Consider the following 15184-nt stretch of genomic DNA (forward strand, 5'->3'; position numbering starts at 1 on the left):
ATGTATTGTCTTCACACTTCTGGAGGTCGCTAAAGCTACTAAATATACTTTCAACTTGTTTTCTTCTTTTTTTTTCTGCAATCTTTTTCTGTCGCTTCGTTTTCGTTTTCTGTGCGCTCGCATTGAAAAGTAAATGAATGCTTTCAAGAAGGCACAATGGCAAGCAGAGCCTTCTTTGTGACAGTATAAGATTAATGCAGATTAAAAACGTAATAGACTCGGTTTCGTTGCGTTTCGTTTGAGGTGCGTTTTTCCAAATTTTTTGCAGTCTCTTGTTTTCATCCTTTCTGTTCGTACAACTGATAACACTTTACGCGCACACATTGACACCTCCGCTGCTGCTGGTGTTCTTCCTGACGATCCTGTGTGGTGTGTGTTTTTGAAAAGGTAGGTGCTCCTTTCGCATTTGCGGAAATTACTTTTCTTTATTAAGTGCGATAACTTTGCTTTGTTACTAAAACCGTTGTCACTCAAAAAAGCGACTAAAACCGGGTGACTGACTGACTGACTGAGTGCCTTTCATAAAGGTGCGCAGCATACAACCGGGAAAAATGGAAGAACGATTGTGGAGTGAAATGACATGCAAAAGGTGCTGCTGCATCCATTGGTGGAATCATGGAACTGCCTGTCTACTTGTCACTCTTCCTACTGCTGCCATAAAATGTAAATGTGTGAAAATTCTGAAATTTTTCTCATTTATTGAATTTATTTTAAGTTTCTTTTTTTTCGCGCTTTCTTCTTCTTTTCCCTGGCATCGTTTCTGTGGGGTCTTTCTTTCTGTGGGGCTGTCTTTGAATATTGTCAGCACTAAGCTGCTCATTATTTGCATTGAAACATGCTTCGACTTTGGTATTAATCAATTTAAATGCAGTTTTTCATTTCATTGCTGTTCTTACTTACTTCAATTATTTTTTTTTTTTCAACATTTTTTTGGTTCTTTCACTGTTCATGTCTTTAGTTTTCTATATTCTGAGTTTTTTCCCTAACTTTTATTGCTATTCGGGCGCACCGCAATCAATCTAGTAAATCCTAGTAACTGCGAGTCCTTGGCTGCGAGATTATTATGCGTTTCATCTTTCGATTTAAGTAAGAGTTTCATTAAATTTTGTTTATTTTTTTTTTGTTAAAATTTTTCTATTAATTTTATTTCATTTGGGTTTATTGATTTGATTTTTATTTTATTAAATTTTTTTCAATTTTCAAGTACATTTTTTTTTTAATTTTATTTTTTAATTTTTTTTTTGTTTAATTTTTTTTATGCTAATTTTTTTTTGTCGTTATTTTTTTGTCAATTTTTTATTTAATTTTCTTAATATATTTTAGCTTTCACGTTTATGTTTTTCTTTATGCAAGAAAATTCTTTACTTTCCACTGCATTTGTTAGTATCTCAGTAAGGATTTAAGTTTATTCGCATCAGTTCATCTTCTTTGGAAAACTTGGCTTTACGGCGACTAAAACCTTTTATGAAATTAACCAAAAACAAAATAAGCAATTTTAATAAAATTTGCTTCATTTCAATAAAAACTTTCGTATAATCAATCTGAAGCTAAGACGGATTGCGAACGCTTTCACATGCTGTAAATGTCATCACTAATTGAAGGAATTGAATTTCTTGTCTCTTCTTTTTATGCAATGTAATGTAATTTGCTTATTGAATTAAACTCCTCGTACGACATTATATTAATCTTTGATAATATGTACCATACAGATAAACCATTCTCATAATATTAAGTACTAAGTTGGCCATTACAGACTAGAGTCATCTTCAGCCGCGTCGAGTAATCTCCGTCAACCAACCCGATTAGTGGCTTGCAGTCGCCAGTTAATAGTCCCGAGCGTCCCAAATTATTGGTCATTTGTTCTTTCCACCGAAAATGCGGACGTCTTCTTAGAAATTAATTCTTACTCTACCGATTCCGTACCTGCGGGTACGGAATCAAACACCTTTTAGCCGAAGCACATTCTTTCATTCGCATGACCAAGCCAGCGAAACCGCTGAATTTTTCATGACCCATTATATTAAGTATATTTAATTCGTTTTTCTTTATTTTCTTATTAATATTTTCACGCCAGTCCTCCTTTTTTTTTATCTAAAACTGAGTATGTGAAGGTTTCCTTTCTAAATTTTTCATTGCTGTTCTTACTTACTTCAATTATTTTTTTCAATTATTTATTTTTTTTTTCCTTTTGGTGCTGTTACTAAGCACTTTTTTCTTATGTTTAATGCTGGTTTGCTCGTTTTTGGTTATAGCACTTAATCGTATGCTTTATTTTACTAAAGTTTGCACATACATATATGAGCTTGCTTAAACATAGATTACTTGCAAGAGTGAAGTAAAGAAATTAATTGACTTAGCAATTAATAATGATCTACGTCCACTATTCAACCTTATGATTTAAATTCATTATGAACAACAGCAGTACTTCACTTTTCTAAAAACGACATTTTTTCTCTTTTGGCACTTTTGGTAACTTTCATGCTACAATCTAGCATTTTACTTTTTGGTGGTGCTGGAAACTCCACGTTTTATCAACATAATCTTTCTATTTGCTTAATTCTTCGATCAAAGTTTGAAGGACTGTATTTTTCAATACCTTTGTTTCCTCTTCAGTGTAAATTTTTCACTTTTTTTCTTCTCCTCAGCTTTTTGCAACATAATCTGTGTAATCTAAACTGGTATTGGAGTGCATTGACAAGCTGAACATTCTTGGCTAGAATAATCAGGTGCACTTAATACGAATTTCGGGTATCAATAACAATAGAATCAAAAAACAATGGAATCAATAACAATAGACCCAGACCCTTCTTATGAACGTCGCAGTCGAAAAGGAAAGAGAACTACCAAGGAAACTACCAAGAGACATATATTTATTTATTGATTTATAAGGTAAAGGTGTTTTAAGTGAATAGGCTATTCGCATCCATTTAACCGACTTTACCGATTAGATTACTATCCGTACGTTCACATAGCTGTTTCCCTGTTTTGATCCGCGATTGATGTTTTGTTTTCTACATTTCTACATACACATCACCTTCCTTCACTTCACTTCTTTTGATGTGGAAAATCCACAATAACTAGTCCCCATCAAAATAAAATTTTGTGTTGGATTGTAATCTGTTAAATAATACCTATACGGAACTGTGAAAAGGAGTAGTTTGAGCAAGGTGAAAAAAGCTTGTATTTTTTACGAAGACGTTGATTAGTCTCGTCTCATACTCGTATACATCATTTTTTAAATTTCTATTTTCATTTTTATTTCTTTCTGTAATAATTGCGAAATCTAATTGAATAGGTTTTATTTTACACAAATTGTGCTTGTCTCCTGGGTGATTTAATGTGGTGTGTCGCAGTATTTCCAACTTTTCTTTCTGTACTGCTGAGACCGACTTAAAGTCCGGTAATGCCACTTCTCTTTTTAATCTGTAATTAAACAATTCATGCTTACAACATATTTACACATTCCATTAAAAAAACATGTAAATTCTCGACAATCACCATTCAAAACTTATGCAATCTTCCTAGTCGTACTTGAGTGAGTGCTCCAACTATAAAGGCAGCAAAGATCAAAATAAAAAAAAAATTTTAAATAAAACCTAAGAGTTGGAACATGTTGGAGCTCCATAACAACCGCTGTGTAAGTAGGCCGCTTGGGTGATGAGTGGTGAACTCCTTTTGCCTTGCCATTTCACATACTTGCTTTGGTAATATTAAATGTCATTTTAAAGCTATTAGGCATTATGTATGTTATGACAATACCCATGCTTCACATGGATACACGGCACATTTTTATAACTACCACAAGCCCTTATATATATAATAATATATGTATATATATATATACAGCATTTTATCTCTCTCGTATACTTTCTTTTACTGTTCTACCGCACTTAAGTGCTTAATTGTCGGGCAACAAAATTGCTTTGTCAATATTTTCTTACAAAGAAGCTTTTACATCATTACACAAACCAACAAACCAACAAACTGGCACAGCACAGCACAGCACAGAGCAGCAGCAGCAAAGGCAGCAGCAGCTCCTCCTGGCCGCAACTCCTACAATTCGGCATCAACATCAATTAAGCTTTTAACATTGACCAAAGGATGTACAAGCATATAAGTGGCTGCTTTACTGACACATCGAGTGTGTTCGAGGTTGTACAAATGCAACCCTGCTAAGTTTAATTGGTACAAAAGGTAGTAGAAATTGTATGTTTTGGTCGTTCGGTTGTTTGGTCTGACGGCCGGTACAGTAACTCCCGCCATTGCCACTACCACTGCCACTACCACTGCCACCGTTACTGCTGTTGTCAGTATCTTAATTGTTAGAAGGCATTGCTTATTGTATGGAATTCGATTGGCGTGAGTGAAGGTGTGGGTGAGGCTAAGACTAAGGCTGAGGCTGAGGGTTCTGTTGTCCTGTAAGTGAGGTTGTAGTTTATGCGTGCTGTTGACGTACCAGGCATTCATGCATGTCCTCTATTATTTGTATGCATTCAAGCCGCTTAAAATGATAAGGGTGCTGCCGCGCTTAAATGTCTTATCACTTTGCATAAATCAACATTATATCGTCTTATTATTGTTCTAGCAGCTCGCATTATTAAATACAAACCAACACGCATACTCCTATGGTCCTATGGTATCCAATATCTTTATGTATGATTGTGTGTGGTGTTGTGAGTGCCTGAAACGTTAATGACTTAATAAGTTTAACAAGAAATAAAAATATAAGTGCTTCTCCTTTTTCATGTAGCATGCTTAGATTTTTCCTTCTTCTTTGTCGGGAAGTGAAGAGCGGGACAGCGACATTCTAAGAGCTAGTAATACTTAAACTGAAATTTAATTGTGCTAAGTGAAAAGCAAATACAACATAAAATGATTCAGCTCCTTTCTTGCGTGTATACTTATATGTATGTATATGTGTATACATGTATGTATGTATGAATGCGCATATGTATTCGTTTGTTTTAACAAGAACTTTTCGTACATTTTCCAGTGAAATATGAAACGAAATTGTTTACTTTTCTATAACAATGACGAGTGATGACGTAGGATGCTAAATTTAAGTAAGTGTTTTTTTAGTAGTATAATCCTACTGAATTAATTTAAAGCATTCTATTATAATCCGATACTTATCTACATAAGTTAATCAATGTCATACAGAACCATGAAAACAAGCGGCACATACTATATAACCTCATCCCTCATCCCACCTCATCCCAAATTTTATTATACTCCCATCTGCTGTTTACTAGTTCACACCTATAACAGTTGATTCTGCATTAGAATCAGGATAGCAAACATAAGCTATCTTAGGCATTATCTTAGACATTTCATTATTATAGACATTATAGACCTACTAAAGCCATAAACGATTGGTACTGATTATATTGTGTGACATTAAATTCTGTTTTTTAATTTTTTAATATGATATAAATATAGGTTACTTTGGAGCTACTAAGCTCAAATCTGCAATCTGTTCTCCACTTGAATATATAGACAGTCAATATAATGGATTAAGGTTTAAAAATTGAGGTTTAAAAGGGTTAATAAAACATTTTTGAGATAATTTTTAATGACTTGTCCATGTTGTAGCTAGTAACAGTTTATCCATAATTTGACTGATTTTCATCACAATGGGACTAATAAATCCAATATTGACAAATAACATAATTTTGGTTGACCATTCAGCAAAAAATGTTTGGATAATACTGTGCTTATGGATAGCAATAATCGTAATAGTCCTTATAGTCATAATAGTCGCTATAGTCGTAATAGTCATAATAGTCGTAACAGTCCTTATAGTCGTTATAGTTGTTATAATCGTAATAGTCATAATAATCGTAGTAGTCGTTATACCTAGCTGTTGTAGTTGTTATAATCGTAATAATCTTAATAATCGTAGTCGTAGTAATAGTCCCTCAAAAAGTTATTACTTAGTTAATTTAATTATTTGATATTTACTTATTTATTTGATATTTACTTAATTAAATTATTTATATAACTTATTTATGCAATCAATTATTTAATTTACTCATTTAATTAATTTATATTATTTATTTATGTTATTTAAATAAAATAAATAAATAAACTAATTTAGTTATTTTCTTTATTAGTTTTATTTAATTTATTTACATAATATTTTTCTTTAATTTATTTATTTAATTTATTTATTGATTGAATATGTTTACTTAGATTCTTAATTTAATTTATTTATGTAATTTATTTATATAATTAATTATTTAAATTATTTATTTATTTAATCTATTTAGTTATTTAATATTTAATATTTAATTGTTTATTTAATTATTTATGTAATTAAATCTTTAATTTATTTGTCTTATTTACTTATTTTATTATATTATATATTTATTTATGCAATTAATTATTTATTTTATATATTTAAAATATTTAATTAAATTGTTCATTTAATTTATCATGTAATTAATCTTTAATTTATTTTTCATTTACTAATATATTTATTTATTATAATAATTATTATTAATTATTATTTATTATTATTATCTATTATAATTAATATATTAATTAAATTATTTATTAATTTATTTATGTAATTAAATCTTTAATTTACTTATTTAATTTACTTATTTAATTTACTTATTTAATTTATTTATATAATTTATTTATGTAATTAATTATTTATTTTATTTTTTTAATTAATTTATTTAATTTGTTTATTAATCTTTCATTTCTTTAATACATTTACTTAATTTATTTATTTAATTTATTTACTTATTTTAATCATATTATTTATGTAATTAATTATTTGATTCATTTATTTATTTAATCTATTTATTTATTTAATATATTTATTTAAATTATTTATTTAATTTATTTATGTAATTAAATCTTTAATTTATTATATAATTTACTTATTTAATTTATTTATATAATTTATTTATGTAATTAATTATTTAACTTATTTATTTATTTAATCTATTTATTTATTTAATATATTTAATTAAATTATTTATTTAATTTATTTATATAATTAAATCTTTAATTTATTTATTTAATTTTAATTAAGTTATTTATTTAATTTATTTATGTAATTAAATCTTTAATTTATTTATTTAATTTACTTATTTAATTTATTTATATAATTTATTTATGTAATTACTTATTTATTTTATTTATTTAATTAATTTATTTAATTTGTTTATTAATTTATTTATTTCTTTAATACATTTACTTAATTTATTTATTTAATTTATTTACTTATTTTAATCATATTATTTATGTAATTAATTATTTAATTCATGTATTTAATGTACTAATTTAATTTTTTTAGCAACCTTAATGAGCAAAACTACCCAAATGAGACAAGTGGAAATTAACTTGTCTAAATGAGACAAGCTAATCCATTCTTATTTTGTTATTCCCCTTAGTTTGTTTTATTTTTTGTCATTCTATTATCGAAGCTTCGATTTTCGTGGAACATGTGCATACACGTTCCAAAAATACAATGACTTCCCGGATTGGCAAAATTGAGTAATTTAGCACGTAGAATTGCAACTCTGGCCATTTGGTGATGTTTTACACGTTGTTGCGTTCGGTCTATTTTACAATTAAGACAAACAGTCTTTATGTCTGAATGTCTATATGTCGAGTCTTAAAATAGTTCGAATTTTACGAGTTCGAAAGATTATGTGAACACATTTTAAAATATTTATAATCTCCGTCACTCCGACTGACACTGTTTATGATGAGTTTGTGAATTTGTGAGACATTGCTACTTTTCACTGGAACTAGAATTTCCTCTCCATAAGTTCACATTAGGTATGTGTAGTCGTTTTTCTAGTAGGAAATCATTCGCATATTGTTTACTAGTCACTTTGCAAGTCCGCTTACGAATGCGACTGCCAAATGCGGCAGTCTTCAGTCTGCAGCCACTTCACTCGCATTCAGCTTCGGTACAAAGTTTTGTTATTAGCACACTTTAGTCCGTCCAGTCAGTCAGTCATAAAATTTCATATATATTTTTTTTTTTTGCTTTTTCAGCACTGCCATTTGGGATTTCTGTGGGGTTTTTATTATTTTTTTATGACATTTGCCATTTTCATAAAAAATTTGCTTCTCTAATTTTGTGACGGCATGCAAGGCGCAACGTGTAAATTGTCGAAAATTGAATTACTTCGTGATTTTCTGCAATTCCCATTCCCAGTTCCATTCCCATTCCCATTCCCATTCCTATTCCTGTTCCTGTTGCTGTTGCTGTTGCTCCAGCTCCATTATTTTTATGAATCCATAACGCCTTCTTCTGGCATTTTTTCCATCAGTTCACTTGTATTAGCAAATAATTTGCATTGTCTATGCACATGCAACTTTTTAATGAGTTCGTCAGCCAAAATTTATTAACACTAAAAATTCTTACAAATTATTTTTAAAACACGAGTATTTTCCTAAAATACCAAGAATGTAGTTCATTGTTCAGTTTTACGATGCCAGTTTATAGCTATTTAATATTGTAATGTGTTGACGAATAAATACTGCAGACTTTCTTTCCCTTCGTAGTCTTTACTGCTAACTACGAAGGGACCCCTGCCTCATGCGAAGTCGTTATATGAAATTCTTTGGAAAAGATGTACATGTACTTAGTAAAATCAGAATTGATTTTTTACTAAATGCAAAGCAGTTAAACAAATCATATACATAATCATATTTTCCCATAATTGAGAAAAGGAAATGATTTTTAACGTAAAACAGAGAAAAGTTAGTGTAGCCATTATAGGTCTAGGATTACGAATAAAGAAGCAGTTATAGTTATATAAAATTAGCATTGATCATCCATTTCTCTCATTAGTTCCACCGTTGATGGCTTTGTTATCAAAAATTTTGCCAACTAGTGGTTTGTCCACATTTCACTGATGTCTCTGAGAGTCAAAGCTCTATTAAACAGACACTCTCTTATAGGAACATCACTCTTAAGCGTACAATATTGTAAGTTCCTGCTTTTCATTTATCGTATGAAGTATATTTTTTTTAAGTAAACTCTACGGTTAACTGAACTGACTTCACTGTGTATGTAAATGGTAATATAAATAATATTTAAGCCTTCTAATAATAACGCATATGGTACATAGAGCACGTCATTTCAAACGACTTCTCGACTTTGTAGGGTCAGCTATTTTAAAACACAGTATTCCCCACACTACAAGTCGATATAAGTAAGTTCTTGAAATATTAAAATAGCGAAGTTTACATGAGTTACATTAAAAAAAACCATACGTGCAAATAATGAGTTACTATTCATTAACACGCCATCTGACGGTTTTCCATAGATGTCTGTTTGAGCCAAAACACTGTCAAAAGAAGGAACTCTGAAATTAATATTTTTCTTAACAGTGCAATATCGCTAGTCCATAGCGTTCATTTTTCATAAAATGCATATTTTTTTTAAGTAAACTCCACTGTTAACTGGACCCACCATCCTCGGTGTCCGGTTAAAAAAGTTTTCACTTTAAATGTTAATGGTAATATCAATAATATTCAGACTTCTAACTATAACACATATATATTAAACACATCATGAGACACGTTTTCGATATCCTAGAACGTCAATACGTCAACGACTTAGTAGGTTTGACTGCTTTAGATAACCTTCTTCTCCACGCATTCATCCCATATTTGAACTCCATATTCTTCGTTAGCTCCTACTGACATTAACAAAGGCTTCCACATCGCATTAGGCGATGCTATTATACTTTCAATTTTTATTGAAAATCTAGAGGGTCTTTGAATTTTTAGACCCTCTATACTCCTGCAAAAAGCCCTTAAGTAAATAAACCTTTAAGTAAATATCTAGAAGAAAACGAATTTCAAAATAACAAAGATGCGATGCTAATGTGTATAACTGTCAATTTTCTTAAATCTGTCGTTCTTGTATGTGATATATGTTCAAGATATAGAAGGTTTTCGGATCTTAGACTTAGTTCAGTTGGATTGAACGTATATCTGTTTAAATTTTTTGTTAAACAGTTATTCAGTTGATATTATATCCAGTAGATATCTAAAGTTCAGTTGATTAGTATAAATACCTAGAAGTTTCAAGATTTTAGAATTGGTTCCGGTGGTTTGACCGGGTATCTATTTAAATTTTTTTTTTATTTTTTTTTTGATATGATATCTAGCAGATATTCAAAGTTCTGTTGATTAATATGAATACCTCGAGGTTTTAAGATTTTAGACTTAGTTCCGGTTGATTGATCGGATATCTGTTCAACTTTTTTTTTAAATAGATATCCAGTTAATATAATATCCAGCAGATATCCAAATATATCTAGAAAAGAAACAATTATTCTTTTATTTTTTTTAGAAAAGGAAATACTTTCATAATAACTTACTTGTACAGTTCATTTCCAGCCCCAAATTAATTTGTTGTCTTGGGTCTGTCAATGCCGTATCGTAAATAATTATGTAGTCTTCAAACTATCCTTGTCGAGTTTCTTGAAAATAATTTTTTTATTTTTATTAAATTAAAGTTTCGCAAAAAGTAATTTCTGAAGAAATCTAGTAAATGAAAATTTTATTTATTCTCGTTCGACTTCATTTATTTATCATTATATGGCTTCAGAAGTTCGGTGGCTTTCGCTGCCAAGCAATTCGATTAAATTTACACTCCACACATGTTCCAAATTTGAAGTTTTTTTTTGTGTTCTCAAGTTTCCTTCCTTAATCAGCGTGTGAATGCTTCTGCCGGCTTGATAAAGTAGTGTAACTCAGTGAAATCGTGCACATCTCTTCCATCCCAGCTCCAATGAACAAATTTTCTATACATTGTAAATTACTAATAAGATTGTTAAAAATTTATTATTGTTGTGTGTTACCGTACACTTTTCGCCAACGGAAGATATTAAAAGCATTTCAAAATCAAATAAAATTATAACTGAACGTGCCTTCTGAATTGTTTCGTTTCTTGGGTCTGCTCTCCGCCACTCATCTCCATCAGTGAGACACCCAAGCATTTCCAACAATATCTTCATTATTGCCATCGTCATCGTCATCGTCATTGTCATTGTCATTGTCATCGTCATCATCCGCAGAAGTCATACACGTTGCGCCAAAGGAATTTGTCAAATTGTAGCGTTTTCTAATTCATTTTTATTTCTATTTTTTTTTTTTTTTTTTTTTTTTTTTTTGTTAAATATATCTTCTGTTTTATTTCTATTTCTATTTTCATTTTCGTTTTCATTTGTTTTTATTTCTTTTGTAATATTAATTTTGAAATTCTCTCACGAGTTCCAGCTCAGCTACCCTATTTTATGTGACTTCGTTCGGGCGTGCTGGTGTCTTCCTTGCCAAGAAAATCATAGGAAAATCGTAAACGAATGCATTAATTTTCCACCAAAGTTTTTGGCAATTTTTTTTTTTATTTTTACTTTACATTTCAGTTGTTTATTTGGAAGTTCCAATAATTTTGTATTTCCAAACTCTATGTTCCTTTTGTACATTTTTACTTATTTTCACCCTTTCTCCTTGCAGGTGTTTCAGCTGAGGTTTACTACGTGCGCGATGGTCATGTGAACAATTATGCGTTCAATTTTATTGTCCCGGTGCCGGGGAACGTGCGTGACATAAATTTTACCTGGCAAAGTTTGGCCGGTCGTGCACTGCCGTACAGCATTAACGTTGTCACATCGGATCATTCGGTATTACCGCGTCCCGCCATGAATATTTCGCAAATTGGCGAAATACCAACGACGGTGCAAACATTTTCGATCAGCTTAAAATGTTCGGGAGCACGTGCCGCTGAAGTGGATGTCACCATATCGATTGAGGTTATATTGAATCGTGCTCAGAACAATGTAACGCATTTGGTGTTTCGGCGTAAGAAAATTTGCTTTTTGGACGCAGTGGAGGAGAACAAAGTGGATGACCCATTATTGCTTGAGACAGTTGTGCCACCGCCGACAGGCATTATTACGCTGATTGTTGGCAGCTTGGTTGCATTGGCTTTAGCTGTTATTATAATGCTGGCCACTTATTGTATACGTAGCAGTGAAAAGCATCAAAATCATGGGCAACCGATGCGCACCTCCAGTTTTCAGCGTCTGAACACAAATCCGCCTTGTCAAACTGCATCGTATATAACACCGTCAGGTATTCCACCAACACATGATTCATTGCCACGTAAAAGCGAACAACAACCGGAAGAATTGCATCGTCGGATATCTGAATTAACAGTTGAACGCTGTCGTGTACGACTCTCCAGTTTACTGCAGGAAGGTACTTTTGGGCGTGTCTATCGTGGCACTTATAATGAAAATCAAGATGTTATAGTGAAAACTGTTGCGCAACATGCTAGTCAAATGCAAGTTTCTCTACTACTGCAAGAAGGCATGTCCCTCTATGGTGCTTCACATCCTGGTATTCTTTCTGTTCTGGGTGTATCGATTGAAGATCATACAACACCATTCGTACTATATCCAGCCGTACATAATACACGTAATTTAAAAGTATTTTTACTGGAACCATCTTGTGCACGTACTGTCACTACAATTCAAACGGTTATGATGTCATCGCAGCTGTCTATGGCTTTGGGACATCTACACAGTCACGGAGTTGTGCATAGAGATATAGGAACCAGAAACTGTGTGTAAGTATTTGTATAATATTCCATTAATGTATTAAGTATGAATCGTTAGGCATTTTTCTGATATCGAGTAACGACTTTGATAATTGAATAATGTGAATCGTTAGGGTGGAGTGTCTACAACAGTATACTTGCACCCAAATCTTTAATAAGTAAGATACTTAATACTTTCTAGTAATAGTACCGTTCTTGCTGAGTGCATACGGCGCGTTTATTTGTGCGTATCTGTCCAGAATGTGAAATCTCTCCACATAATCCAATACTACCGATATTTTCCGTAAGATCACAGATCTACTCAAGACGTATTTAAGAGGTCACATAATAATCGGCCTTGATATTGTATTTTTTGTTAAAAAATAAAACAATTCTGTTGTTTTTTTTTTGTCTCAATATTTCAAGAGTCATCTGTAATCACAATATTGATATCAAAACCTTGATAAGAACTTTACTAATATTGTTTCGAAATATAATTAATAGATTGAAAATTATTTTTTGTTGTTTTTATTTTAGCATCGACGATCAGCTACGTGTCAAATTATCAGATAGTTCACTCTCACGCGATCTATTCCCGGCCGATTATAATTGTTTGGGTGATAGCGAAAATCGTCCAATTAAATGGATGTCACTAGAAGCTTTACAGCATAAACAATTCTCTGAAGCTAGTGACTCATGGGCTTTTGGTGTACTCATGTGGGAACTATGCACATACGCCAAACAACCTTACGCTGAAGTTGATCCATTTGAAATGGAGCACTACCTGAAGGACGGTTATCGTTTGGCACAACCTTTCAATTGCCCCGATGAACTGTAAGTTGATGTCTCTGTTTTATTTATAATATTTTTTCAACACTTTTTAGATTACATCATATTCCTTTATATTATCTACATTTTCTGCTTTTTTTTCTTATTACAGTTTTACAATTATGGCTTATTGTTGGGCACTTTTACCGGGTGAAAGGCCCACATTCGCACAACTGCAGGTTGGTTTATCGGAATTCTATGCACAAATCACTCGCTATGTTTAAATATGATCGTTTTTACGATCTGAGAATAACGGCGTGAGCAGTCGATATTGATACTAAGCAATAATATTGATTAAGATAATCTAGTTTTTAATGAGCCTGTAGTAGTTAATAATGGACTTGCAATTAATGTTGGTGTTCTTGTTTGATGTTCACAATTATAATAAAGAAATATTAAAATGTGTAAGATTAAAAGGATTTAGGTTAAAGTATATGTCTACCAAAGAAGAAAAAATCCAGTTGAGAAATTGAAAGAGTTCGGAACTATTATGAAGAAAGCAGCAATGACTGGAAGGCGAAAATCAACAAAAAAAAATTACTGCAAAACTATATTTGTTACTTTTAATAGTTGAAAAAAAAACCGCAATGTAATATATACCTAATTATATAAGTACACTTATACATATATATATACATCAACAATATCTGTTATATGTATCCATACGTAAAGAAAGCCTAACTTATAAATGAAAAGAAAACTCCCAGACTTCCGTAGTTAGTTTAAAATTGTTAAATTGCCAAATTCGTAAGTTTTAAAATATTTATTATTCAGTATATATAAATATAGATATATGTTCATTTACATATATATAAAAAATAAATTACTTTAGGACATAAGTTATACGATACTAAAATTTAAATTTATTACGAAAATTAAAGTGATTAAATTAAATAAAATTAAATGTTTTTATATTACTCGCCTAGTGAGATTTTAACAATGATAATTTAGAAAATTAAAATAAATTAAATTATAAAAAAAAAAAAAATATATATATATATATAATGAGTATATGTTATATACGAAAATTCTCTTAAAAATTATAGTAATATTTTTTAGTCAAAAATCACTAAAAACAAAAAATAAATCAATTATTATTTATAATATAGAAATTATGAAAATTTATAGAGAAATTAAAAAATTAAATATCGAATACACAATAATATATATAAAGTTTTTATTTTAAATAAATAAATTATATTTATTTTCAAGGGGAAAATATATAAACATGACTTGATGGTTGTGTATCCTAACCACTACTCCATTATTATTTTTCCGTCTTCAACTACAAATCAGAACAAATTATTTTTTGTACATATTTTAACACCAAAACTAATTCTAATATTAATAATTAATTTAAAAGCAATTACTTTTATATCATTATAATATTTTTTGTGTAAAACTTTATTTAAAAATTAATAATATTATCATATATATTATAATATGTATTATAATATATATTATAATATGTATTATAATATATATTATAATATGTATTATAATATATATTATAATATGTATTATAATATATATAATATAATATATATATAAATATTATATATATATTTATATATGTATATATATATATATAATATATATATAATATATATTATAATATGTATTATAATATATATTATAATATGTATTATAATATATATTATAATATGTATTATAATATATATTATAATATGTATTATAATATATATTATATATATTATATTATTATTGTAAATTTTATACTATACGATACGTGAAATTATTTTTGAATTATAT

The 15184-nt window shown here is 29.9% G+C and overlaps 1 protein-coding gene across 1 annotated transcript; it reads left to right on the top strand.

Annotated features, from left to right (window-relative positions):
- Positions 1-5716: 5716 nt before the first annotated feature.
- LOC119688425 (tyrosine-protein kinase Dnt) lies at positions 5717-14113 on the top strand. Its single transcript, XM_038103106.1, has 4 exons — positions 5717-5822; positions 11500-12613; positions 13121-13417; positions 13524-14113. Exons 1-4 carry the CDS (start codon positions 5717-5719, stop codon positions 13633-13635), a joined length of 1629 nt encoding a protein of 542 aa, XP_037959034.1. The 3' UTR covers positions 13636-14113.
- The last annotated feature ends 1071 nt before the right edge of the window (positions 14114-15184 follow it).

Source organism: Teleopsis dalmanni, chromosome X (genome assembly GCF_002237135.1).
Source record: "Teleopsis dalmanni isolate 2A chromosome X, ASM223713v2, whole genome shotgun sequence".
NCBI lineage: Eukaryota > Metazoa > Arthropoda > Insecta > Diptera > Diopsidae > Teleopsis > Teleopsis dalmanni.